General features: G+C 45.2%; 3 protein-coding genes across 4 annotated transcripts; 1 reads left to right on the forward strand and 2 right to left on the reverse strand.

The window, feature by feature from the left end:
- Positions 1 to 352: 352 nt before the first annotated feature.
- On the reverse strand, positions 353 to 5,286 carry LOC109753513 (uncharacterized). Of its 2 annotated transcripts, none has more exons than XM_020312412.4 (5): positions 5,101 to 5,286; positions 2,629 to 2,709; positions 1,538 to 1,662; positions 1,241 to 1,420; positions 353 to 942 (listed from the first exon to the last, which is right to left on the reverse strand). In XM_020312412.4, the coding sequence occupies exons 2-5, from the start codon at positions 2,696 to 2,698 to the stop codon at positions 568 to 570; spliced, it is 750 nt and encodes a 249-aa protein (XP_020168001.1). In that variant the 5' UTR covers positions 2,699 to 2,709; positions 5,101 to 5,286; the 3' UTR covers positions 353 to 567. The 2 variants fall into 2 exon arrangements, with proteins under 2 accessions (XP_020168001.1, XP_020168002.1); XM_020312413.4 differs by having other exon boundaries at positions 1,538 to 1,699; positions 5,101 to 5,258.
- A 2,801-nt stretch (positions 5,287 to 8,087) lies between these two features.
- LOC109753511 (chaperone protein dnaJ 16) lies at positions 8,088 to 12,515 on the reverse strand. The gene is made up of 11 exons (XM_020312410.4): positions 11,910 to 12,515; positions 11,438 to 11,561; positions 11,282 to 11,364; positions 11,080 to 11,191; positions 10,893 to 10,997; positions 10,293 to 10,343; positions 9,212 to 9,298; positions 9,021 to 9,129; positions 8,792 to 8,940; positions 8,655 to 8,708; positions 8,088 to 8,588 (listed from the first exon to the last, which is right to left on the reverse strand). The coding sequence occupies exons 1-11, from the start codon at positions 12,074 to 12,076 to the stop codon at positions 8,295 to 8,297; spliced, it is 1,335 nt and encodes a 444-aa protein (XP_020167999.1). The 5' UTR covers positions 12,077 to 12,515; the 3' UTR covers positions 8,088 to 8,294.
- Positions 12,516 to 22,299: 9,784 nt separating this feature from the next.
- On the forward strand, positions 22,300 to 24,333 carry LOC109753515 (metalloendoproteinase 3-MMP). Its single transcript, XM_020312414.4, has one exon. It carries the CDS (start codon positions 23,011 to 23,013, stop codon positions 24,157 to 24,159), a length of 1,149 nt encoding a protein of 382 aa, XP_020168003.1. The 5' UTR covers positions 22,300 to 23,010; the 3' UTR covers positions 24,160 to 24,333.
- The last annotated feature ends 342 nt before the right edge of the window (positions 24,334 to 24,675 follow it).

A 24,675-nucleotide genomic window follows, 5' to 3' on the forward strand; every position in this document is an offset into this window, starting at 1 on the left:
TGGCAGGTAAGAATAAAGGATTGAGAAACCCATTTGCCTCTTCTTCATTAACGCTCGATTTTATTTTTTATTTTTGCGGGACATCACTCACATTGACCAGCTGATTGTATAATACTCCCTCCGTTCCTTTATATAAGGTGTATTTGTTTTTTGATAAAATTCCAGAATGTAAGGTGCATTTCTTCTAATTCCTCATAATTCGCTTGTTAGCCCTCCAGAAAAGAGAAAGTATCTTTGTCCTGATTGTTTGTATCTTTTTTTGTAGCAAAAGAAGAAAAATATCTCTCTGTCGATTGCATGTGTATCTCATACTTTCCTAGACTAACTGATTTACTTGCCACTAACCAATAAATTTTCCAAGGGTAATTTCGTCCTAATATGTCTATAATTATGTTCCTTGGTCACCGTGTCAAAAATAATACACCTTACATAAAAGAACGGAGGGAGTAAGAGGACAAGGCATCGATGACATAACGTCTTTACCATTATCTATCTCAAAAGAATCTCCACCAAGTACTCCAACAAAAGGCAAAGTGCTGCCAACATGATAGCAATTCCCATCAAAGCCTAGACATCATCGTCCTGCATGCTCTCGCTCTTCCGCTTGGCCATCAACGACAAGCGTGCGTCCCGCTCGAGCTCGTACTCCCTGTAATCGGCTCTCTTCAAGAACGACTGCCTATCAAGGTACTGGTTCGAGCTCTTCTTGTACGCCCCCAGCTCCTCCTCCACGCCCTTCTCTGCCTTGTACTCTCCCCAGTCTTTCTTCGTCTTGTCCAGGACACTCAGCTTCTGCTTCTTCCTTATCTGCTCCAGAATGTTGTCCACAGCCGACGGCGAGGCACCCGCCGCACTGGCCTTCTCAACCGCTTCCTTTGAATCCGCATCTACGAGTTTCTTGATCTCAATATCCTTGCCAGCAAAGTCCCTTACCTCGGTTATCTGTTGGATCATAGAAAACTAGAATATTAGCAACATCATGTGGAATCAGATGCACAAATCATACAAAGTGTCACAAGTTTGTCATCTGTATCCACAATTATCAGGGTCGTTCCAAAGTTTTTGCCAGTTGAACTTAAGCTACTCTACAAGAATGAACACGGAGCAGCAAGTAACAAATGTAAAATATAAAAAACAACAGCAGTTACACATTTGCCATGTGCCGACACAATTTTTGAGATGGAAGCTTAACTTGAACTTAATAATAATAAAATATCTGTGTGATGCTGACAGTATTTACCTCCACTTTCCCTCTTCCAGATGCAGCAGTAGCGGCATCTCTAACAGCTGCAAGAGCGTTCGCCGCAAGTTTTTTGGCATCCTCACTTGTTTCGTGTTGTGTCTGTTGTTGCACATTTTTTGGGACTTGATCATTTGCAGAAGCCTTTTTTGGTGGAAGGCCCAGAATGGTCATCCAGTTCTGCAGGATAAAAAATTTAGCTTTTAAAATAAAATAAGGCAACCATAAATAGAAACATAAAACATAACAGTTTGAGCATCAGCTTGCCACACGGTTAATACCAGAAAGATTACTCACATTTGTGGCCTTAGGTTTCTTTTCTTTTGCTGCTGTTTTGAGCTTAACCATAGCAGGTTTGGGCATCTTCACAGGCAAACCGCTGTTCATTTTCTTCCACATATCCTCCACACGTGATTTTGTGTCTGCCAAAAAATGAAGCTTCACGCCATGTGCTTATATCTACAAAAGCATTTGTGGAATAAAAATAGCAAAAATACGCATAAGGACCAAACAGGCATGACATGCTACACTGCTGTCAAAAGTTCAACACGGGCCATGCATCTGAAAACTTCATTGACATATCATAGGTTTAGTTCTGAGAAATAAAATCAGGTAACCTACACAAGTTCATGTTCACTTCACGATAAACAATGTTTACAAAAAGAAGAGTTCATGTTCACTTTCTTCTATTTCTCCTCGACTGGTGTTTTGCTATCCATGCCTACTTGTCAGTAACAAATTAAGGGTCCAGTTATTAACATGTTGTCCTAGAATGTGTGCATTCAAACTTCTCTAACTTTGTATCATGTTGTATTGAAAAATATTTAGTCTGGTCATGAGAGACTTAACACAATTATGTTTTTCATGGAAAATATTCCATAATGTCACAAATTCATAAAATTTTACTAGCATAGTCACATGAGAATTAATGCTAAAGCTGCATATCAGATAGCATGTCCATGTCACAAATGGAGGGAGTAAAAGATGAGGAAAATTCAAAGGCAGCCAAAATGGCTGGTAGCCACTGTTGGAGTTGAATCGCTCAACTCCTGATACTAAATGTTAGAACAGAATCACTCAAGCTCTACCCCCCCCCCCCCCCCCCTACTCGCACATACACATGGTACACACACATGTGCTCTTTGTATTTTATTCATGCTTGAGAGGCTACATCCTGCCACAAGCTTAGTGCCTTTTAAACACATACACATTGCCTCAATATATAGGCTGCCCAAACCGACCTAGCTAGAAACAAGCTAAAGCAATGTATATCTGGCAGCATTGCTTAACAGCTAAGCCACTCTGATTAATGTCTGGAGAAACACCAACTTTATTTTGCAACTCAGAGAAGAGAAAATCAAACATGGAGATAAATTAATAGTACAGACCAGTATCATGAAGCTGTTGCTCTGAGTTGTTAGCATCTCCAGAAGCTGGCAGTTTTTCATCTGCAACCATAGCTTTGGACCCTGGCATTGACATAAACAATATGAGAATTACTGAGTGCATGACTGCTAACTGGAAAAGAAGGCCCATGCTAACAACAATGTTTGGGGTTTGATTAGGCTTTAGTTGCACTATCCGGCATCTGCAGAATGCTGAATGTTTCAACAGAAGTTTTACTTTTTTTGTTAAATCTTTGCAGCATGCTTTCAATTCAAATAGCATATATGCCTGTTTCAGAGTAGTGCCCATAAACAGAAACACATTTGGCTTGAAAATATAACAGAAGTAAAATCATTCTTTAGAAATACTCAGCACATTTGAAGGTCTTATATTTTGATAGGGAGGGAGTAAATGATAAGGAAATTGCTGTGCACAAAAGGAGAGCTGCAACCAAGTGACCCCAAGGTGATCCTCAGAAAAAGTTCTGTATTTCAACACTTGGGCCCTGTTTGAGAGAGCTCCACTCCAGCTTCACCTCCAAACTGCTTGAGTTTTGGAGACTACCCAAAACCCCACCAGGCACTCGGCTTGCCCCTCATTCATCTCAGCCGAAGCGTCTCTCAATCTCTCTCCCAGACTCTCACAGCAGCAGCAGCACTCAAGCAGCACAAGCCAAGCCGCTGCCTATGAAGCACCGATACGTCGAAAGTTGGCGTGTCCGCGTACCGCACGTCGCCGATACGGCGATACGCACGATACGGCCGCGATACTCGTATCCCAGGCGTATCAGGGTTTCCGATTAAAAAGAAAAGGAAAAAAATGACGATACGCTGGGCACACGCTCGGGATATGGGCAGGACACGGCCGTGCAGCCTCGAGCCCATTAAAGGCCCACGTATACGCCTAACCTCGTTCTCTGTTCGACTTCACGATTTGATCGAGGGCGACGAGCACGCCGCCGCCGCCTGTCTCGCCGCCGGTGCCGTCGCTAGGACTGACTCGTCGCCGCCGCACTGTCAACTCGCCAAGTGACCTCTTCTCCGCCGCTATGGCAAGAGTGAGGTAATTGATTCTTGCTGTGTGTGTGTTTGACGTATGTGCTTGGCTGCTTGCTGGCATGTGTGTGTGTGTGCGCGCGCGCTTGCCGTATGTGCTTGGTGCTTGCTGATGTTCCTGCTACTGTCTACTGGCACAGAGGGAAATACTCAAATCACCATGTAATCTGCGGGAGATGGCATGACAGCAAGCTAATGGATGAGGATCGAGGACATCGATGACCATTCACGACATGAAAAGACGCATGAGGCAACCAATGGGGCATCATTTGTTCTCATCTCACGCATTATATTAGTATGTTCTATCTTTATTACATGCCATTTTATTAATTATGTATATATACTCGCCGTATCGCATATTGCTGTTTCTAGAAATTGTCGTATCCCGTATCGCCGTACTCGTATCGCCGTATCGGTGCAACGTAGGCCGCTGCAGCGTTGCTCCAGGAACAGCAAGCCCAGCATGCAGCGCCTCGCGCCTCCGACGAGCACTGGGGCGCCTCGTCCGCGCCACGCTCCTCCCCAGCGCCGGCCGCCCTCCTCCACGCAGGCCACCTCCTCTGCCTCGCGCTTCTCCGTGCCGGACGCCTAGCCCAGCCTCCCCTGTTCCCGAGCCGCCGCGCCGCCAGCGCCGATCTGGGCGTCCCTGAGTACCCCCTCTCCCTCTCACTATCCAGCTGGGCGAAGGGATGAACTTGGCGACGGCTTGCTGGCGGGAAGGAGGATTCTGGATCAGCACTTGGCGTCCACGCGCCGGTAGTTTGGGCTCCAGATTGCGCCGGGAGACCGCAAAAACGGGGAGGGGAAAGGGGCGCACCTGGAGGTTTTTTCCTCTATAAACACCTAAAATAACTATCGGGGAGGGGAAGGGGGCCGGGGAGCCACTGGAGCCCAGCTCTTTTCAGCTTTTGACTCTCCATAATCAACTTTTGAGAAACTTCCCACAGAATCAGCCGTCAAGTTCTTTTCTGAGATTGTGGTCTGAGATTATGGGATGAGTTGTGTGCTGAAATGTCCGTAATGTCCCTGAACTGAAACTGTGTGTCGAATTGCTAACATTCAGGCATCAAGCAAATCATCTACTCCTTCCTACTCCCTCCGTCCCATAATATAAGAGCGTTTTTGACACTACACTAGTGTCAAAAACGCTCTTATATTATGGGACGGAGGGAGTACCAAACAAACATCTATCCATCCATCGTTCCATGTACAGAGAAGAACTAGGAACAGGGACGAACAAGAAGGAATAGAGGCTGCACCCAGGGCGGCATTACCATGATCAACTACAACATGAGAGATTGTAAATATAATACATCCATTCATCAGTCCATCTATCCATCAATTTTGTAACAAGAAATTGATAGAAAAGAGAGACATGGAGGACAGAACAGAGAAGACAGAGAGGAGAGGAGAGCTCACCTTAGGCGACGGCCCGAGCGAACTCCGGCGAGGCGGCGCCGGGCGTTGAGGCCAGCGGCTTCAGGTGAGCGGCCGGGGCGAGCTGTCGGGCGGCGCGGCGGCGGCGGCCCTGTAACCCTATCGCGAGCGCGAGTGCGGAGGTGGGGGATCGAGCGAAGGAGAGGGATTTTTTTTTTCTGAGGGAAGGAGAGGGACTAGTCGTACGACTCGTTTTTTCTGGGCGCGGCCGGCAGTGGCAGTTCTCTCGTAATTTGCCTCTCAGACAGGGGTACTATCTTCAATCGAAACGTTTTGTTGTTTTGTGGGAGAGCCCAGAATCGCCCGAAGCGAGGTTCCCAGGTGAAATGGACAAAAATAGGGTTTGTTTTTTAAATTACTTTCATCTTTGGGTTATTTTTGTCTATTTTGCCAGGTCCCAGACGATTTTCGATTGCACTAGCGATTGTAGTGATTCTCAGATGATTTTAGACAATCAGATCGAATTCTTTTGAGCTTTTGATTTTTCAGATCGGGATTGTCCAAAATCGAGTGAAAATAATTGGGCTGGAACTGAAAAAAGTGGGGGTTTTTTCCTTCGTTACCCTAAAATAACTAGGCAACCACTGGGCGTCAACCCGGCTGATAGCCCCCTCATCGCTCGTCCTTGGATCATATCATCATAACTGTTACTTCATGCTTTCGCACATCTCATGATTCACTAATCGCACATCTCACCGCACCCTTTTGTGGCACCAGCTCACAACTTCGATTGAAATTGTCGGTGGCTTCGCAACAGTGGTGTTGTTGTGAGCCCACCCTTCACATATCGTGTGGTGCAGCATCCCTGAAGGAACACTCTCTCTTCCTTTGTGTTTGATTGCAGGGACTCGTGGTTGGGAAACAACACTTGGGGGCATGGCGGCTTGTTGCAAAGAAGGGGCGAGTCACCTCGCAACGAGTTCAAGAAGGTATGAAGGGAAGAGGAGAAAATGGGATGGGAGAGGATGTACTTGCAGCAATGCCGCTGCAACGACGGTTTTTTGCAACAGCGATGGTCGGCGCCTTTGGCTACAAGGATGAAGGTTTGCATATGTCTTGCAGCACGATGGTTTGAGGGTTGCAGCAGCGCGGCGGTCCGACCTAAAAGACCAGTGGTTCAGTGGTTGCAGCAACACAGAGCGGTGACTCGTTGTGCATCGGTGGTGATGGAGCGCGAGGTAGGAGACTACTCATGCGAGAAAAAAGGGGAAATGCACAGGCCCACTGGACATATGTTGTGTGCGCTACGCGGTCAAGTAAATGTAGCGACCGGTTAGGTGAACCGAAGCGTCTTCCAAATAACTATCGAGGACGTGATGCATGAGGTAGTGGACTTTCCCTGAGGCCCAACAACTACTGACATACCCAGTTAGTCAGTCCGATCAAAATCCAATATAAATGAACAATGCATGCCACCTCATTCCACCTATATAATTACCACCACTCTCCACCCCCTAAACCCTACCCGCCCATGCCAGTTCACCCCGCCACTGCCGTGAACCACCACCCTCTCCCTAGTTAGGTAGGTAGGTAGGCTGTCGTTGTTGTCGTCACCGGTGGGTACCGCTGACCAAGATGTAGAATCTTCGTGAAGACCCTAATGGCGAAGACCATCACGTTGAAGGTAGCCCTCAGAAACCATCGACAATGTGAAGACCAAGATCTAGGACATGGAGGGCATCCCCCGGGCTAGCAGCGAGTCATCATCGCCGGCGATCAACTAGAGGACGGATGCATGCTCATTGAGTACAACATCCAGAAGGAGTCGATGTTGCACCTAGTGCTCCGTTTGAGGGGGGTGCCAAAAGATGACCTACACCAAGCCCAAGAAAGTAAAGCTCATTGTTATGTGGTCCTATGGGGTTGGCGACTCCACCGGCAAGGTTACCTGCCTCTGCAAGGAATGACCCAACGCTAATTGTGGCCAACCACTCCGGCCACCACTACTGCAGTAATTGCAACCTTGCCTATGTCTACAACTAGGAGGCGTAGGTTGCTATGATCTTCACTTTCCTGGGAGAAGAAAAACCAGAAAGTTTTGGTTAGCAGCTAATGTCTGTGTGTTGTTTTGAAGTGGCATTTTGAAACGCCACACACATGTACCCTCTTATGGTGTGCGTACTTTTTGTTTTGATATCATGCCGTGATGGATTGTTAATTAGGATTATATTGGAGTTATTCATCTTGTTATATATTTCTGCTGATGTGCCACTCGTCATCTGAGTAACCTATGTATTCCATGATACTTGTTATGTCCCATATTGTGTTGTTTTACATGCTCGTGTGCTATATAAATCATGTAGATCTTATAATGTTCATGTACATCTTATAGTGTAAGGTGAAGCATAATGGTATTCGTTTGATCATAGTTATGCTGTGATTCATTTTGATGCTTTGTGGGATAGCGTCATGTTGTTGTTGCAGACATTTGTTGTGTTTTTCAAAGGCATAACAAATAGTCACACATTAACACAACTTGTCAAATTAGCTGAAACATAACTCAGTTCAACATCATATGTAATGATCCATCTTAACAAACTCACAATGCTATGCTAGCTAGCATTAACGATCAAATATGTGACACTTGAATTAAATGTTATGCACAATAAATTTGAACAAATCCATAAGACAATTAGGTCACATAATATTGCACAATATTATAGAGCTAGTGCAGAACAAGCTCGCTAATTTTTGAGTTACTGTTTACTCCATGTAGCAAGTGTTATTGGTTGGCAGCCAGTACTTTTTAGCTTTTCTCAAGCTATATTGTCAATTTAAAACCAGGACGCTACTTGAGAAAGTTGTTTACGCCAACGTGACAGGTAATTTTCAGGCTTTAGCAGATCAGACAGTTCGTGCTGGCGTCCCTCCAGGCAGGACAGATGACCGAAACCCGCCCCAAATCAAAAGCGTTGGGGCAAAGATTATACAAGTGCAAATGTTGCGCCTTCAGCACAAATGCATGAGACTAGAAGTACAAATAAGAGTTTTCAGGGCTAGCTGAGTACTTCAGTACAAAATACCATTTCTTTACAACATCTTCGAAATCTACCAAGATTCCTGACTTTTCAGGAAACAAATCGGTACAGCGTAGGGAGAAAAGATATGAGAAGGCGAATACTGCAAGTGGAATCATCGACACAAAATAATACATTCAGAACGACACAATACATCTCTCAGCAGGGTCTTCTTTTGTCCACTTTCAAATGATGGATGTTGAACCATCTCTTCCTGCGAAGCCGCTCTTTAGGTTTCTTTTCTTTTTTATTAGGGCCCTCTTCATCGCTCGCTGATGCCTCCATCGTCGTCGGACTCTTTGATTTCTTCTCTTTTCTTACACTTTGATCATCATCACTTTTGGACCCTTTAGACGATGTTTTCCCTTTGCTGTCACTGGAACTCCGCTTTAGAGTTGGGCTGTTGGTGTAGGATGCATGAATGGCATTCCTTTCGTTGAGAAGCTCATCAATCTATGCAAGAACATTATGTGAGAACAAGGCAAGGAACAGAAATAGATGTTCCACAAATACACGTACCGTTTGCATCTCTTGAGCATATCTGCTGGTCATCTCAGTGAACTTTGCTAAAACCTGCCAATTCCAACTCTTAACAATGATGTGTTTTCACTTAAAAGTCTGTTTCCGTAGATAATCTGCAAAAGGTGAGGGCATACCTCTCTATACTCCGACTCAAATTTAGACAGCTCGGACCGTTTTGCAAGTATCTTTGCCTCCACGCTTCGTAGCTTCTCCTTTTCGGTGGAAAAGGGTTCAGCACATACAACCTCTAAGGTATAGGTTGCACTTTTGAAGAAATTATCGCCTAATAGACCAAATGCTTTATGTAAGCCTATACATGTTTGCCATGGATAATTTTACAGGAAGTAACATAAAGTGGCATACCATAAACAGCAAAATAATGGGTCCCTTCTTTCAGTTCATTAACTTCGCATGGTTGAAAACCATCCAATCTCTTAAAGAATGCACTATCGGGATCTTTTGCAGCAGCAGCCTGGAAATAATTGGAGCTTGTAAAGAGGCAAGCCAACAAAGAAACAAAAGGATAGACAACAAGACACTATTTGTATACTCACTGAATTATTATGTTCAAAACGGTACACGGGAAAGCCAAGAAAGAACATCCCAGCAGAAGTAACTTTCCCGGTCTTTGCACTATCTTCCTGCAACAGAATGGAAGATGTCAGCTGACATAATGCTCAAAGCCTAAAAAACTAGTACACTGAAAATTATAAAATGGACCAACACAAGCATACTTCCAAGGCATTACATTATATGCAATTCAAATTTGACAACACAAAATTGGGACTACTCCAATCACACTAGAAGATCTGGTTAGGCCCAAGAAAGCAACATGTGCGTGAATGCCTGGATTTAACCAAGCTTCTGGATGGGGGATAGGACCACAAGAAGACTTTGTTAAGGTTTAGGCCATTCGCAGAACGCAGCTTCCTGGTAAGATTATGCAGAAAGCAGTTTCTAGCTGGTGTCCCTACAGACATACAGTCCATATCTAAACCTGAGATGATGCTGGCGGACATATCTGACATTTACATGAATTAGCAAAATGCAATATTTTAAGTTCCCTAATTATACCGAGGTGAGGGAAGTTCCAACCATATCAACAAAGTATAGATTCTGGGCTTCACAAGCTCCAATTATTACAATGCAAGCTCAAGTTCAAAAATTCACATAAGAAAACATTAACACAAGGAGGGTTGTAATGAAACATAGTTGTATGCAATAAATACATATTACAGAGAAAACATGGAATAATGGACCGACACCCATGATTAGAATGTCTTCTGGACTATTTGACACACCCTTTTCAGTAAGAAGAGGAGATTTAGGAAAGATAAAGGCTGATGACAAGAAACAAATCATGCATTTTGACAATTCATGCTTGGTAGGTGACAAACTAGTTACAAATAGAAGCAATGTTCTTATGCGGTAAAGGCATCATCCTAAAGTGAGCACCCACCGCCTTAACGCTTAGCGATGACTAAGTGCCTAAGGCGGGCAAAATTGTGAGGAGCTGTCAGCGTGCTTTGCCGCCTAAGCGTCCAAGGCAGGATGCCTTAAAAATTAATGAATAGAAGAAAATGCTGGAAATTATGTTTGTTTGGACCAAAAAAATGATAAGCCAGATAAACATACCTGTAAAGCAAGGCTTAACCCACCGTTCTCTTCAGGTTCAAAATAGAGCAACTGAAAGGAAAAAAGACCTGCCTTAGAAATAAGAACTTGTTCATGGGAGGAAACCTGAAAATTTGCCAAACTTACAGTGCAATAATACAAAATACTATGTACTGTGTACTTGATTATTTGAAATGTGATTATTCAATGCCATGATAATCTCAAGAGAAACGACCAGTTATATGTCCTGTTGAGATGGTGCACATATCAGCAGTGGCGGAGCTACCACAAAAAAACTGGGCCGGCCAGATAGTACAAACTGTGCTACCATACTAAAAATCAGTACATTATTGTAGGCTGGACTTCATGTAATTTTTTTTAACCCTGGGCGGGCCATGGCCCTTTTGGCCTTGCCAGTGCATATCAGTATATCACCGCAAATTTCTTAACACTCAGAGTGCAAAAGTTAACCAGAAAAGAACAGATAAGTTCGTTGACTTATCCAAGTGCAGCAATACAAGTAACAGATGGCGAAGCTTCTCAGCCAAAGTAATGTAATGGAGTAGTTAAGTTATCAAATGAACGTGACACATAGATGCTAACGACGAGTTTGCAACTAACCTTGAATTTACTTTTAGCAGTTGAACAAACTCTACACACTAACCCCAATTTGGCTTCTTCTTCCGTTATGTCCACTGAATAAAAATGCGCTGATTGTTTTTCCACCTGCCAATGTGTTCAATCTAAAATATTACTCACTCGACAAAAAGAATGCATGGAGATGAAACGAAGGCGGGTAGTTTCCAACCTTCCTGCATACGGATTTGCCCAGATGGAGCTGAGCAATCTCCACTGAGCCATTCAATGCCTCCTCTAAAACTGTTGCCGAAACTGTGGTTTTGATTGGTACTCCTAGCTTGCTGCACAAACACAACTATCACTACATAACCTCATAACCAGACAAATATTACTATATTAGAGAATAAAACAGCGTATCCTGAACAAGTTACCTAAACAGAGCAGCAAACATTGTATTTACAGTGTTGAGACTTGATAGGTCCAGCTCTAATTCATGACTATCTGCTTCGATGGCCTGCATGGCAACAAAAGCATTAGTCAAATGAGAAACAAGCAACTCAAACTACTCAAATCAAGCCATACATCACCTCGAATCCAGAGGAATCATACTGCCGCCTTTTATCAGGATCTGAGAGGATGTTGTAAGAGAATGTGGCTTCTTGGAACTTCTCGGAGGCAACGGGGTCGTCTGCATTCTTATCTGGATGGTACCTTCAGGGCAAGCATTAACAGAAAATTACTCAAGCCGCTGCATTATTGCCCTTCGTCAAACTATTACTACTATACTAATCAAGCTAGCTGATAGCTACTGAATTATATAGACATCCTGGTCTGGTCTTAACAAGCGATGAAAAAAGGTCCCAAGAAATTGTGTGCCTGTTGTTGCGAGAAGCGACAATTTCATCCAGAATCAGCTAATGTTCCCACACCAGGAGCAAATTTGATATGAAATACGCTATACCCAGCAGAAATTTTAGCAGTTGGTATCATCCTGGCTAGCTGGATGACTCGTGAGGAGCACAACAAGAGCACGAGGCCAAATCCTGGAGCTTGACTTACTTGAGGGCCATGCGGCGGAAGGCGCTCTTGATCTCCTGCTCCGTGGCATTGCGCCCCACCCCCAGCACCTCGTACGGGTCCCTCCTCTGCGCCGCGGCGCCGGCCGCCGACGCGGCCGAGTCCCCCTTGTTCTCCGACTTGAACGACCCGAACTTGGGGCCCGCCATAGACGCCGCCTCCGCACCCTACGAACAGGGAAACCCTAACCCCGGACCACACGGCAGCAGCAGCAGCAGCAGCAGCTCGCTCAGATCTTACAGCAGCGGCGGCGGCGGCGAGGAGCGCGCGCGCCGACCACCCGCCGCGGCCTTCGGCGGCGGCGACGGCGGCTGGATGGAGCGCCGGAGGGGCGGGCCCTAGGGATTTCGCCGGCGGCGGGGGCTGGCCAGCTCCAGCAGCTGCTAATTTGGGACGGTGGCGAGGCGAGGAGAGGAGCGAAGAAGGATGGCGACGAGGCGAGGGCGAGGAGGGAGAGGCGATAGGGAGGGGCGAGGACGAATTATTTAGGGGCCGGCATGCGGGGCCCGTCGGGCAGTGGGCCGCCTTGCCTCGTCGGACCGGGGCCTTGCCGGCCGGGTTACCGTGTCCCGGTCTCGGTCGCGCTCCGGGTCCAACCGTTGGCGAGTCCGCGGAGCCGATTCGAATGGCTCGACGGGCCCGCGCACGGTGGGGCACACGTGTAAGTGCCGGGGTTAAGTACTCCAAAGGTGACCTTGTGCGTCCGGTGACAGGTGGGGCCGTGTGAGCGCATGCATCAGATCAGCTGATGCAGACTTTCGAAAAACATTAAATCGATTGACTTTTCACTTCCATTCACCCCAGAGGAAAAGTATCGGATACCTTGGGAAATATCACATCCAAAAACAGCCTAAAAGAAAATTATCATAAACCTTGGGAAATTTAAGTTTGCTTAAATTGCAGGGAGCGTTCTTGTTTCCTAAGCAGCGGCTAGGGTATACACCTCCCATCTAAGCAACACCGGTGAGCCTGTGGATTTTCCTTCCTTTTGACCATCGCTCCGGCGTCGGTGACGGGGGAGGAGAATTCCGGTGCCTCGGCGACTAGTAGTTTACGGTAGGGTTTTTCATCCTCGCGGGGGCAGCATTCGAACGGATGGCGATGCTTCTTCTTCGAGTTGGTCTTCCAGGCTCCAATCCTCCTTGAGTTCGACGTAGATTACTTTCGTCTCTTTGGGACGGCGAGGTTAGGAGTTTTCATCGTCCGTGTGCGACAGCCAGATCTGGGAGGGTTCAACGACGATGATTACGGCTACAGGGCGTTTGTCGGTAAGGGCACGTGCTCTAATAGGGGAGCGATGACAGCAACACGTTGGCGGCTTGTTCAGGTGGCGGTGATGGCCGTTCAGTTGTCTAAGGACCTCGATATAATTTTTATTATATTTGGATACTTTGTACTTGTTGTGATTTTTTTTTAAATAGATTCAGCTGTTTTTTTCGTAAAAAGGAAATAAATGATAGCTCAAATTTGAGTCATATATACAATGACACAACGAGATGGAAAATAAAGGATTGCTTGCAGACGTGATGCAGCAGCTCATTTGGCTCGATACGATGCCCAACACTACAAGCAAAGGGCATATCCGATCATGCCATCATGCAAGATAGCTAAAAGGCGGTTATCTCCAGAAGAAAGGACAAGCAAATCCCGAGCTTTCCTCGCAGCTGTTCCGGCAAATACGATACTGCTACGCCTACGCTACATAAACAAGGATCCTACGTACTGTACTGTAATTAGCTACTGTAGACAGGTTCACAACGGCTTGTCGATGCAAACGCATGCGACGACACGGCGATCAAGAGGGCCAACTGTAGCAGGGTGTACATAGGAGGATCCAATCCGAGGTCCCACCGCCTACCTGTGGAAATTGTCTGATTGCAACCACATGGATTAATCGGACATCGGATCGTGAATGATTGACCTCGGTCTGGGCCACGACCAGCAGGAAATTTTGATTTGATTTGCACTTGCACTTTGTGTTTGAACTTCGGCACCGTAGGACATCTCTAGCTCGCAGCACCGGCCCGGCTCTCTGTACAAGAGAGACAATGGGCCGTTGGGAATCGCCGGGCTGTGCAGACGGGGTGGTGCGGGAACGAGATACTCTAACGTTCTAACGTAGCAGCAAACTACTGGACCTTTCGCTGAAGAATTCGCGCACACGGGCCGGCCCAATTACCAGGCGACAAGCGAACGTAATAGTAAATGTCAGAAAAATTGAGCGATGTATGAATTCGATCCCGCGACCTAGCGCAGGGTAAACGAGCCTCCAGCCACTGCACCTAGCGAGTTAGTTTATCTTAAACTACCGCGTTGAACTAAAAGTAATATGTACAACGGCAGATCTCTTTTTAAATCTTCCTTAAAAATGAACAATATTTCTGGAACAAACTTTTGAATTTGTACATGGGATTTCTTTTTAAAGAACAAAAAATTTATTGAACTTTTATATATATGATGAACAGTTATACATCAAACATTTTGTAATATATACACTGAACAATTTTTAACTACACATTGAACATTTTGTGATATATGCCGAATAAAATTTAAAACACATTAAACATTTTAGTGATATATGATGAACAAATTTTAAATGTAGATTAAACATTTTGGTAATATACCCTAAACAATTTTTAACTACATAGTGAACAATTTTGTGATATATGCTGAATAAAATTTAAAACACATTAAACATTTTAGTGATATATGATGAACAAATTTTAAATGTAGATTAAACATTTTGGTAATATATGCTAAACAATTTTTAACTACACAGTGAACAATTTTGTGATATATGCTGAATAAAATTTAAAACACACTAAACATTTTAGTGATATATGATGAACAAATTTTAAATGTAGATTAAACATTTTTGTAATATATGCTAAACAATTGTTAACTACACAGTGAACAATTTTGTGATATACGCTAAACAAACATTTAAATACACGTCGAACATTTTGTGATATATGCTGAAGAATTTTAAATTGTGAACAAAATTTCAAAAAGTAAAAAAATGAATCGGTGAACTATTTTTTACATGACAAACAAAATTTTGGATTTCAATTTTTTTCTTAAAAACAAAGTATAAAAATAAAAACGAAAAATGATCAAATGAAAGAAAAAGAAAAGGAGAAAGAAACAAAAAAAAACAGAAACAGAAAGAAAGGAAAAACAGGAAAAGCGAAAACATGAAAAACGAAAAAACGACCAAATAAAAAAATGGTTCAGGGAACCTACTAGAAGGTTCCCAAAACCGGGAGCTTTCATGAAGTGGGCCGGCCCGTGTCGCCTCGTTCATCGGCTTCTCTTCAGCGAAGCGGCAACGATCCGACCCGCGCGAGCGTCATATAGGATCTGCCTCCTGGACGCATCGCCCGTTCATGAGCCATCCAACGGCAGGAACTGCAAACGAGAATCAGCAGCGTTGGTTGCGCCGGCCCATAGACAGCCCAATCACCTCGAGAAAATAAACATGTCGCGGCCCATAAGCATGACGACTGCACGCCCGGCTACAGCTGCACCATGACGTCGATAATAGGCTTCCAGTTGCTATTTGTACATGAACAAATTTGGATGGCAAAATGTTCCGGTTAAAATCATAACCAACAACACCATCTCAAATCTCAATCAGTTTTTCCACACTCAATTTTGTAATTTACAAAACCAATTCATCTCCTCTGGTCTGAAAGACTAAAACTTAGCTTTTAGTACAAACTTCAGACTTCAAGTTCAACCTCAACCTGTTAGGTTGAGCAGCTAGGTTTCATGGCAGAGGTGCGGACATGACAGAGTTCGAAGATTGTTTTTCCCTTACGCGATTGGGCTTCGTTTATGGGCCGCACTGTTTTAGGCATTGCTTGGGTGCTTGCCACGTTCCAATTCCTGCCATCGGATGAGGCATCGACGGGTGCTAGACATCTACGTCCCCCTGCAGTAGTTGTTGTTACGTTAGAGGATCTCGTTCCAGTGGTGCGGGCTACGGCTAAGAAGTGCCTCAAGAGAGAAGGAACGATGGGCATTTGGTATACCAGTATTTGTCAGCTTTGCCACCCCTAATAAAAAAATTGTCAGCTTTGCCTAGTGAACGGGTTGGGAAAAACTGGAGCCCGACCAAATGACTGCCAATTTTCTAAAGCTGCTAAATATTAATTAGCCATCTAAAATTTAGTTGCAAACCAAGCATACCCTAAAATCAAGGGAAATCCATGTGTTTGAAATGGGGTGTTGATGGCAGGTCCAATCCGGACGCGGTCGACTCCATGCACCATAAGTTATGGAGGTGACACACCGTGAGGATCCGGCCCCTATACGTGGAGTTGCTGAGTGCAAACATGGTGAGTGTGGTGACCGCGGCATCCTCAAGAGTCATGGTGCGTCAGGGCCGCTCAACTTCATGTATCGTTGGACCTCCACCTGGTTCTATGAGAGCATCCCGCTCCGAAGGGAGCCTGTGACGGCTGGCAGTATATCTCTCGCCAATTGTTAAACTTGAAGATTTATTTTCACTGCGGGGAAAATTAATGGGCAATGACAGTGAGAAATCATGGCATTCTAGAGGACAAATTACATGTTGACGTCTCGGCATGAAAATTCGGACACACGAAGCAAGACCCCACCCGCTAGGATCTGGTAATGGAGGAGACGAGAAGCCGACGTGGCTGTTCAAAAATTTGCTACTCCCTCCGTCTCATAATATAAGAGTGTTTTTTACACTACACTAGTATAAAAAACGCTCTTATATTATGGGACGGAGGGAGTATAATTGATCCTAGAGCTAGAACCGGGTCATTTTTCAGCTATGAGATGTTGCAACCCAGGTCCAATATTGCTTACCCTGGTTTTGGTCAAGACCACACACGCTCTTACAAACCTCCTTCTGGAGTTCTGGTCTAGTACCAGATATTTATATACTCTACATATTCTACAAGTCTTTGTCAAGATATTTACTAACACCGAACCTATATGGACACCATATGCATCTAACTATAGAAAAATAGAAATGTGGTTTTGTCGGTTATACTCTAGTTAGAAGGGGGTCTTCCCTTTAATTAATGATTTTAAAGCGTTCGTGAATTTCTCACACGATGCCAAGAAAAAAACAATCCTATCTTAACATCTAGATTTGAGCAAAAACAAAAGGATGATTAGATCTTGATCAAAACGACTATGGATCTCAAATTGAGAATTGGTTATTTTTAATTTCACGAAGCCATACTACTCCCAAGAATGTCTTAAAATTAAAATATAAAGTGTAATATGTGGCATTAAAAAGTATCACCTATCACTCCTTTTGTTAGTACATGGATTGTGTATAAAGTTCTTTAAAATTAGCATGTCATATCGATTTTTTCAAATGCATAAAAGTTTGATATAAATGCGTTTTTTATGTATCACTTGACCTAACTTTTTCACGTAAGCTATGGATAATTAAACCAGGTGATTTACACCAAGGCCAACACACATATAGGACCAAAGTACATTTGAGTTTAGATAAAATGGAAATCAATTTGTTCAAGGACTTGGGGATTACACCGAATCATAATTAATAATTTACATAAATAGTTGAAACGGAACATAAAACATGACAACTTCGGAAATATGTCACACAACCTCTTGAAAAATCCATAGCCGCACTTATTTTACTCTTTTTCATTGGCTTCACTTTGTGTCGAACATGCATTAAGCTGCTTTAACATTGACTCGTAATAATATTTGTTCAAAAGTATATTTTGAAGTCCAAATATAAAATGTTTTTATCATTGATATATTTCGATGAACTTTTTTAGGGCCTTGTTTTCCTAGTGTAGTTGTATTCTACATTGGGGAACGTCGTGATTTTATATCAAATCAAACCAAATATTGTATTTGATGAATGTTCCCTTCAATCTATATGTATATTTTATTATCTATATAAATTCTGATTGGTGGTAGACGGCCAATAGTGTCGCCAATCGGCGAGCAAGTACCTGCTTGTGCTAGCAACCGTTCTCATGTCCATGTTTTTTTATGTGGATAGGGGAGCGACTAAAGAAGTCATTATCACGTTTCTTTCGTGTAGGTCGGGTGAGGAAGGAGAACTAAGCAGCAAAATGAAGGGAAATTTGAGCATGTTTATCCGGAGATGTTGGGCGGTAAGGATATGTGTGCTTTCCTATTGGCCTTACACAATATTTATGCAAGGAGGGCATAGGTGAGTCAGATAAGTGTATCGTGTGTCACACCGAATATTGCCTTGGCGGATTGTTAATTCAACTGTTATTTAAATTTTCTTATTATTGTAAAATACCTAAAAATTGTTCTGTAAGTACATCTAGTGCCCCCTTTGTGGATTTGATGATTAGTACAAAAAATATGGGACTAATGTGTTATAGAGTGCATGGAGGTGCTAGGTCCTCGAGGATTTGGTTTAATCAAAGGATTACAACTCCTAAAATGTTGAGAACACATTGAAGTCTTCCCAATGCATAGTGAAAAACTAGAATTCAAGGAGTGGTATTTATTTACTAGTTTATTTAGTTACTCGTTGAGTCGATAGGGAAAACCATACTATTAAGGAGGGGTAAAAACTGAAGCAATATCAAAGTCTTCGTGTGTGCTTAGTCAGAACCCGTCCTACTCAAATAGTCAAGACATGGAAATCTCCTTCCAAGCAAGCCGACTAGCTCCAGTGACTAAGTCAAGTGCGTCCGAGGAATCAGCACGAGTTGCTAGTGTCACCAGGGTTAATTTTCTCTCCAAGGAGTTAGGAAGGTTGTCGTTGTAGTTTTCCTAGGTTCTTCGGAACACCCGCATGACCATTGCTATTGTTACCGATGTTAGTTGCCATCAGCTCGTCGATAGGAGCATCCCATCCAAATGTCACCCCTTGGCCAGAGTGCCGACTAAATAGCCCCTACCGCCACCTAAAGCAGGTGGTTTCTCAAATGAAATTTTGCTAGAGGCATCAAGAAATACCCTTCATCCATTTTAGAGACAAATCCCAAGTGAGGAAAAACTACACGATCCTGAACATGAGTTTTGATTGAGAATCAGTAGACACACAGTCATGCCTAGTTCTTGATTTGTTACCCTTGATGAATTGACATCCTCAAGATGGTAGGTGTTGTTATGTGAACATCCAACGTGTGAATTCGGCAAAGAACAAGTTTGTACCAGTTCGGGGATCACCACAAGATATACCCGAATTGTTGGGCGCTCCAAGAAACTTAGCTTAAGGAGAATAAGGCGACGACTTGTCCTCACGACAGTGTGCTTAGCCTGTCCAACCAAGACGTAGAACTGAAGCCAATAATTAGGTAAACAAATCACATGGCTTTACCAACTTAACAGTTCTTATTCCACCCACCCTTTGTTTTCCAGTACTTTGCTATATTTTGAGGTTTTCCTCTCCCTGATAGACTTAGCCATCTTTGTCCTGCCTAGTTACCATTGTGAAGACTTTCACTGTTTGTTCGTTGTCCATTGCAACTCTATTACTTTATGTTACACGCATTTACGTGAAGACTTTTGTCTCAGATTGATCCAATTAAGTCTAATAGCATTTTACTTTCTCATCTTTACTGTTTATCTAGCATGTCCAAGTTCTCACAATCACTACCTAGTTTTCCCTTCGCTATTTTCATGTATGACATCATGCTTTTGTTTTGTAGATTGATATAGGTCTTCACACATGTTGTTTAGCTTTTTAGTTTCTTCCATGTTGCTCAAGAACTCACTTTCTGTGGGGGAAAATATCAGAAAACCCTATTCACTTCCCAGTCGTTACACTCAATCTCCCATGTTAAAAGTTAGATGGACTTTATGATCATATAACAAATAATTCCTCGATAAATCTCAGAGGACCATTTGTGGTTTCATGACCTGGTGAGAAGTTTAGTCCCACCTTGGGAGTGGAGGATATAAGGAACTCTCCCCCGTATCACATTGAAGCATGAGACAAGGAGTGGTACACACACTCCTCATCCGCCACCCATTTAGAACGCTCACCGGCGTCATTAAAATACGTGTTAAGCGCACCCATTTCCAATCCTGATGACTAGGTGCACTGTCATACAAGAGAGCATCCCTTTGAAGCCGCGTCCTTTGAGATCATGCATGGGGAGAACAACGATACAATTTTGGGGAGCATCTCGGCATGACCGCTCACTTTCATACGTCACCGTCGACGACTTCAACCACTTCCTAGACTTCCCCAACCACATCATAGGTGACAACAACATTGCTGTGAAAATGGGCCGCCAATGTGAATCTTGTCCTGCAAGAGCACGGTGACTTGTTGTACCTATTTTGGAAGTAAGAGTAGTAATCCCATGAAGAGATGAGGAAATGGTCTTTTGCCCCTTATAGAGGTTTATCAGAATATACTTGCAACTTATTTATTTAGATCCCAAGCAAAAGTGGTGCGAAGGTAAAAATATTGCAAGTGTGTGAAAACGAGAATTAAAATGCACAAGAATAACAACTAAGAACAAGAGAATAATGAAAATGATGGATTATGCAGTAGGGCTAAAAGAGTTATGAGAGAGTCTAGATTCAATACTACCCCCTCCGTCCCAAAATAAGTGACTCGACTTTGTATTGACTTTGTACTAAAGCTAGTACAAAGTTGAGTCACTTATTTTGAGACGGAGGGAGTAGTATTTATGATACTTTATAATGTAGAAACACAACTTTTGGTTCAGATATGTAATCTCCGTTATAGCAAGATATGTGCATACAGTCGCAACTTCGCATCACGCACGTCACCACCATCCCTCCAATAACTACCGGCGAAGTAGGATGGTGATTAAGAGTCTCATTTTCTCTTTGTGGAGGCGACATAAAGCATATGGGTCTCCGTTATTCCCTTACTAATGATCCACTGAGTAGAGGAGGTAGCTTATGTGACCGTTGTACCTCTAACCTTCATATCACAAAGATAATAGTTTCGTTCAATTTCACTATGGCTAAATATTGTGCAGGCGACATTCGCGCAATATCATGAAGAACATTATCACAATCATATAACAAAGATTATATATCTTATTGGTGTTCAATTCATATGACTATTAGGATTCCTCCATATCCCCGAGGACTAGAAAATTACTCAGACATAGAGATACAAGACATCACCGAGGTGATCATGGCAATGAAAGATGAATGATCATGTGATACACGTATAAATCAACACTACGATTTGAGATTACAATGAGATGAATGGAGGAGCCTCTCTCGAGGACATGGATGACGATGATGATCCATGTCGTAGTCTTCGTGATTGAAGCAATGGCGAGGTGGATGCCCTTTTTTTATTCCCCCTCTGGGTCCTTTCTGGAGGTGGGGTTTCTACTTCTGAGTCTTGAGTTGGAGTCTCTCTGTTCGTCACATCCGAGATCCGTTTGTATGTGGTAAAAGTAATCAATCAAGGGGAGGCGGCGCCGCATGATACCACCACTGGTACGAGTGGTCGCGCTCGTACCTGCGTTGTCTTCTCTTGTGGATTGCCAGACGCCGTTTGGTTTTCTTCCACACGTTTGTCTCAAACCTGCCGCTTTCCGCAAAAAAATATAAAAAAAAATCTATCAGCCTGCCGCTGCCACGACCCTCACTTTCTCAACCACATGGTACAATCTGTTCATCTCACTTTCATTGGTTCATGCGTATGCAGTACTTACTATGTTCATAAATATTCATGTGCTCTGCTTAGTACGTGATTCCTGCTAGCCTCGTGGTCATGTTGTTCACATGGACTGAATTAAGTCAAAAAATGTTAATACATCCATCAAAAAGATCTGTACATAAAGCAATGATAGCCGGATGAGAAACCCCAAAACCCATCACACAGATGTTTTCAATCGTGAGAGGCTAATTCAATCGATTTTTTTAAATAAAGGCAAAACCATTGCCTTTTGATTGATTATTACAATTGCTTTGTTTGAATACGAGTACAACTTTTCCTTGGTACAAACAATTCGAACATCTACCAGTAACGGTATACCAGAACGTATTATGAATTTCAAGACACCCACTAGAGGAAAGGGACTGACAATTACCAGTAACGGAATTTGGCTTGTGTCGTGACTCCATTTCCGTAATGTAAACAGGGCCGTGTGGCCCATTTGATCGATTTTGTTTTCTTGCACAGTTATCCGTTTATGCTTTGGATATTGGTGTGCTGCCCACCGCGTAAACGACCTTCTAGGTCTGTCATTATCATGGCACTTTCGGTCGAATCAAGGTGTTCGACTTCAGGGGCCTCCCATCCCAAGGGCTTCAAAGCCAAGAACGGACCGGCGGTTCACGCAGAAAAATCCACGGCGACCTTCTCATACACTACGACAGAACCATTCCTTTCTCATTTAGTAGCAACATGGCTTATCTTAATCAGTCTGTTACTAGAAAGCTGCAATAATTCAGTCTTTTTGAAAGTGCGAGAGTTGCTCGTGTCATGCTAATAAAGCACCCATCAGCAAAAGAAGCATCTGGCTATGGAACGCCCCGATCCGCCTGCGTTCCCACTCACCCACCTCTATCTTTCAAGTTTCAACCGTCGTCCGCTTTGTGATCTAGAGCAGGAGGGGTTGGTCACCTGCACACACCTAGCACTGGAACTAGAAGGCATCCCTGCTGATCTCTGATTGACGAGTTGCCGATTCAAAGACGCATGTTTCGTCTGCTTCCTGGCCGGTGCAAGTTGGGATCCTCGATATCTTGCGTGTGGATCAATCTGATGGAAGCTGCTTCAATTGCCGGATAGCAAGTCAAGGCTCGATCGGGAGCCAAAGGCGTTGCTTCCAACCCCGAAGCCGTCATCTGTCACGTCGACGCTCGACCGATTGACAGCAACATGCGGCGAACACAAGGCCACATACTTGACCGAACGAAACCTTTGGAAAAGCACACACCAACTCGGACATTTCGTTGGAACCCAAGCGGACGGGGCGGACGTTTCCCGCCTCTATTCGGCGATCTCCGCGTCCCGCCGTGCTGCTGACCCAGCCGCTCGCTCGCGAGCCTTAAAGCTTACGTGACAGCAGCCTGCTTCTCTCGCTTCGATCGCCTGCTCATCTCATCTGCAGAAAGACTTCATCGATTAGCAATGGGCAAGTCAGGTTCTCCTTCCCTTGTGTTGTTGCTGGCTGCTGCCATGGCGGCGGCGGTAGTGTTCGTTGCGTCCTCGTCGTCGCCGGTGGCGGCCTTCCCGGTGGCCGGATTGCCGGAGGCGGAGCCCCCGTTCCCGAACCCGTGGCTGGCGTTCCAGAACCTCTCCGGCTGCCACATGGGCGACGAGCGGGACGGGCTGGCGAGGCTCAAGGACTACCTGAGCCACTTCGGGTACCTCCCGGAGGCGCCGTCGTCGTCGCCGTTCAGCGACGCGTTCGACGCCGACCTGGAGGCGGCCATCGCCACGTACCAGCGCAATTTCGGCCTCAACGCGACGGGGTTCCTGGACCCGCCCACCGTGTCCCAGATGGTCGCCCCGCGCTGCGGCGTGGCCGACGTCGTCAACGGCACGTCCACCATGGACCGGCGGAACGCGTCGTCCGCGGGCGGCGCACACGGCCGGCACCTCTACACGTACTTCCCCGGCGGGCCCATGTGGCCGCCGTTCCGCCGCGAGCTGCGGTACGCGATCACCGCGACCGCGGCGACGTCCATCGACCGGGCGACGCTGAGCGCGGTCTTCGCGCGCGCCTTCGCCCGGTGGTCCGACGCCACCACGCTGCGGTTCGCGGAGACGGCGTCGGAGGCCGACGCCGACATCACCATCGGGTTCTACGCGGGGTCGCACGGCGACGGCGAGGCGTTCGACGGGCCGCTGGGCACGCTGGCGCACGCCTTCTCGCCGACGGACGGGCGGTTCCACCTGGACGCCGCGGAGGCGTGGGTGGCGGACGGGCAGGGCGGCGCGTCCTCCTCCAGCCCGGGTGCGGTGGACCTGGAGTCGGTGGCGGTGCACGAGATCGGGCACCTGCTGGGGCTTGGCCACTCGTCGGTGCAGGGCGCCATCATGTACCCGACCATCAGGACGGGGACGAGGAAGGTGGACCTGGAGGCGGACGACGTGCAGGGGATCCAGAGCATGTACGGGACCAACCCCGACTTCAAGGGCGTCGCGCCGACGTCGCCGTCGACGAGCAGCCGGGAGATGGACAGCAGCGCCGGCACCGGCTCCCGGCCGGGCGGCCGGTTCGTTGCGGTAGTTGTGGCGGTTGGCCTGCTGCTGCTGCTGCTGCTGTCACTGTAGATCGACTACCCGGTCCTTTTGCCTGCCGCCGTGACGGTCACGCCACGTTCATCCCTGCAGGCTCTGCCACGATTGCTAGTTGCTAGTTCGATTGGTCACTGATATTTTTGGATAGATTCTTCTGTACATACTTACAAATACACTACAGAATAATACAGTAGATTACACGGATCACATGGTTTATTTTCTCAGTGTCAAACTCCCTAGCGTGTGAAGTATGACATCTCTTTTAGCTACTGGTCGTTGGTTTGCCACCAAGACACTGTCACGCTGATCATTCCACAAGTAGATTATTACACTGTTTTTGGGCTTTTCGTAACCTCTGTCCGGCCAAATGGTAGTTGTCGCTGTTGGTGAGGGCTGGACTCTGGGTGCCGTATCAGGTTATCGGCAACAGCGACTCAGGATCCCGGCCAAATTCTATGCTTTGTTAATAGTTTGTTTGGTCGCCCGTCCACTTGGTCCATGCACGCATTAGTATAACCACATGACTTCCTTTCGCAATTCCAAAGTACA

The sequence above is a fragment of the Aegilops tauschii genome, chromosome 6 (assembly GCF_002575655.3).
Source record: "Aegilops tauschii subsp. strangulata cultivar AL8/78 chromosome 6, Aet v6.0, whole genome shotgun sequence".
NCBI lineage: Eukaryota > Viridiplantae > Streptophyta > Magnoliopsida > Poales > Poaceae > Aegilops > Aegilops tauschii.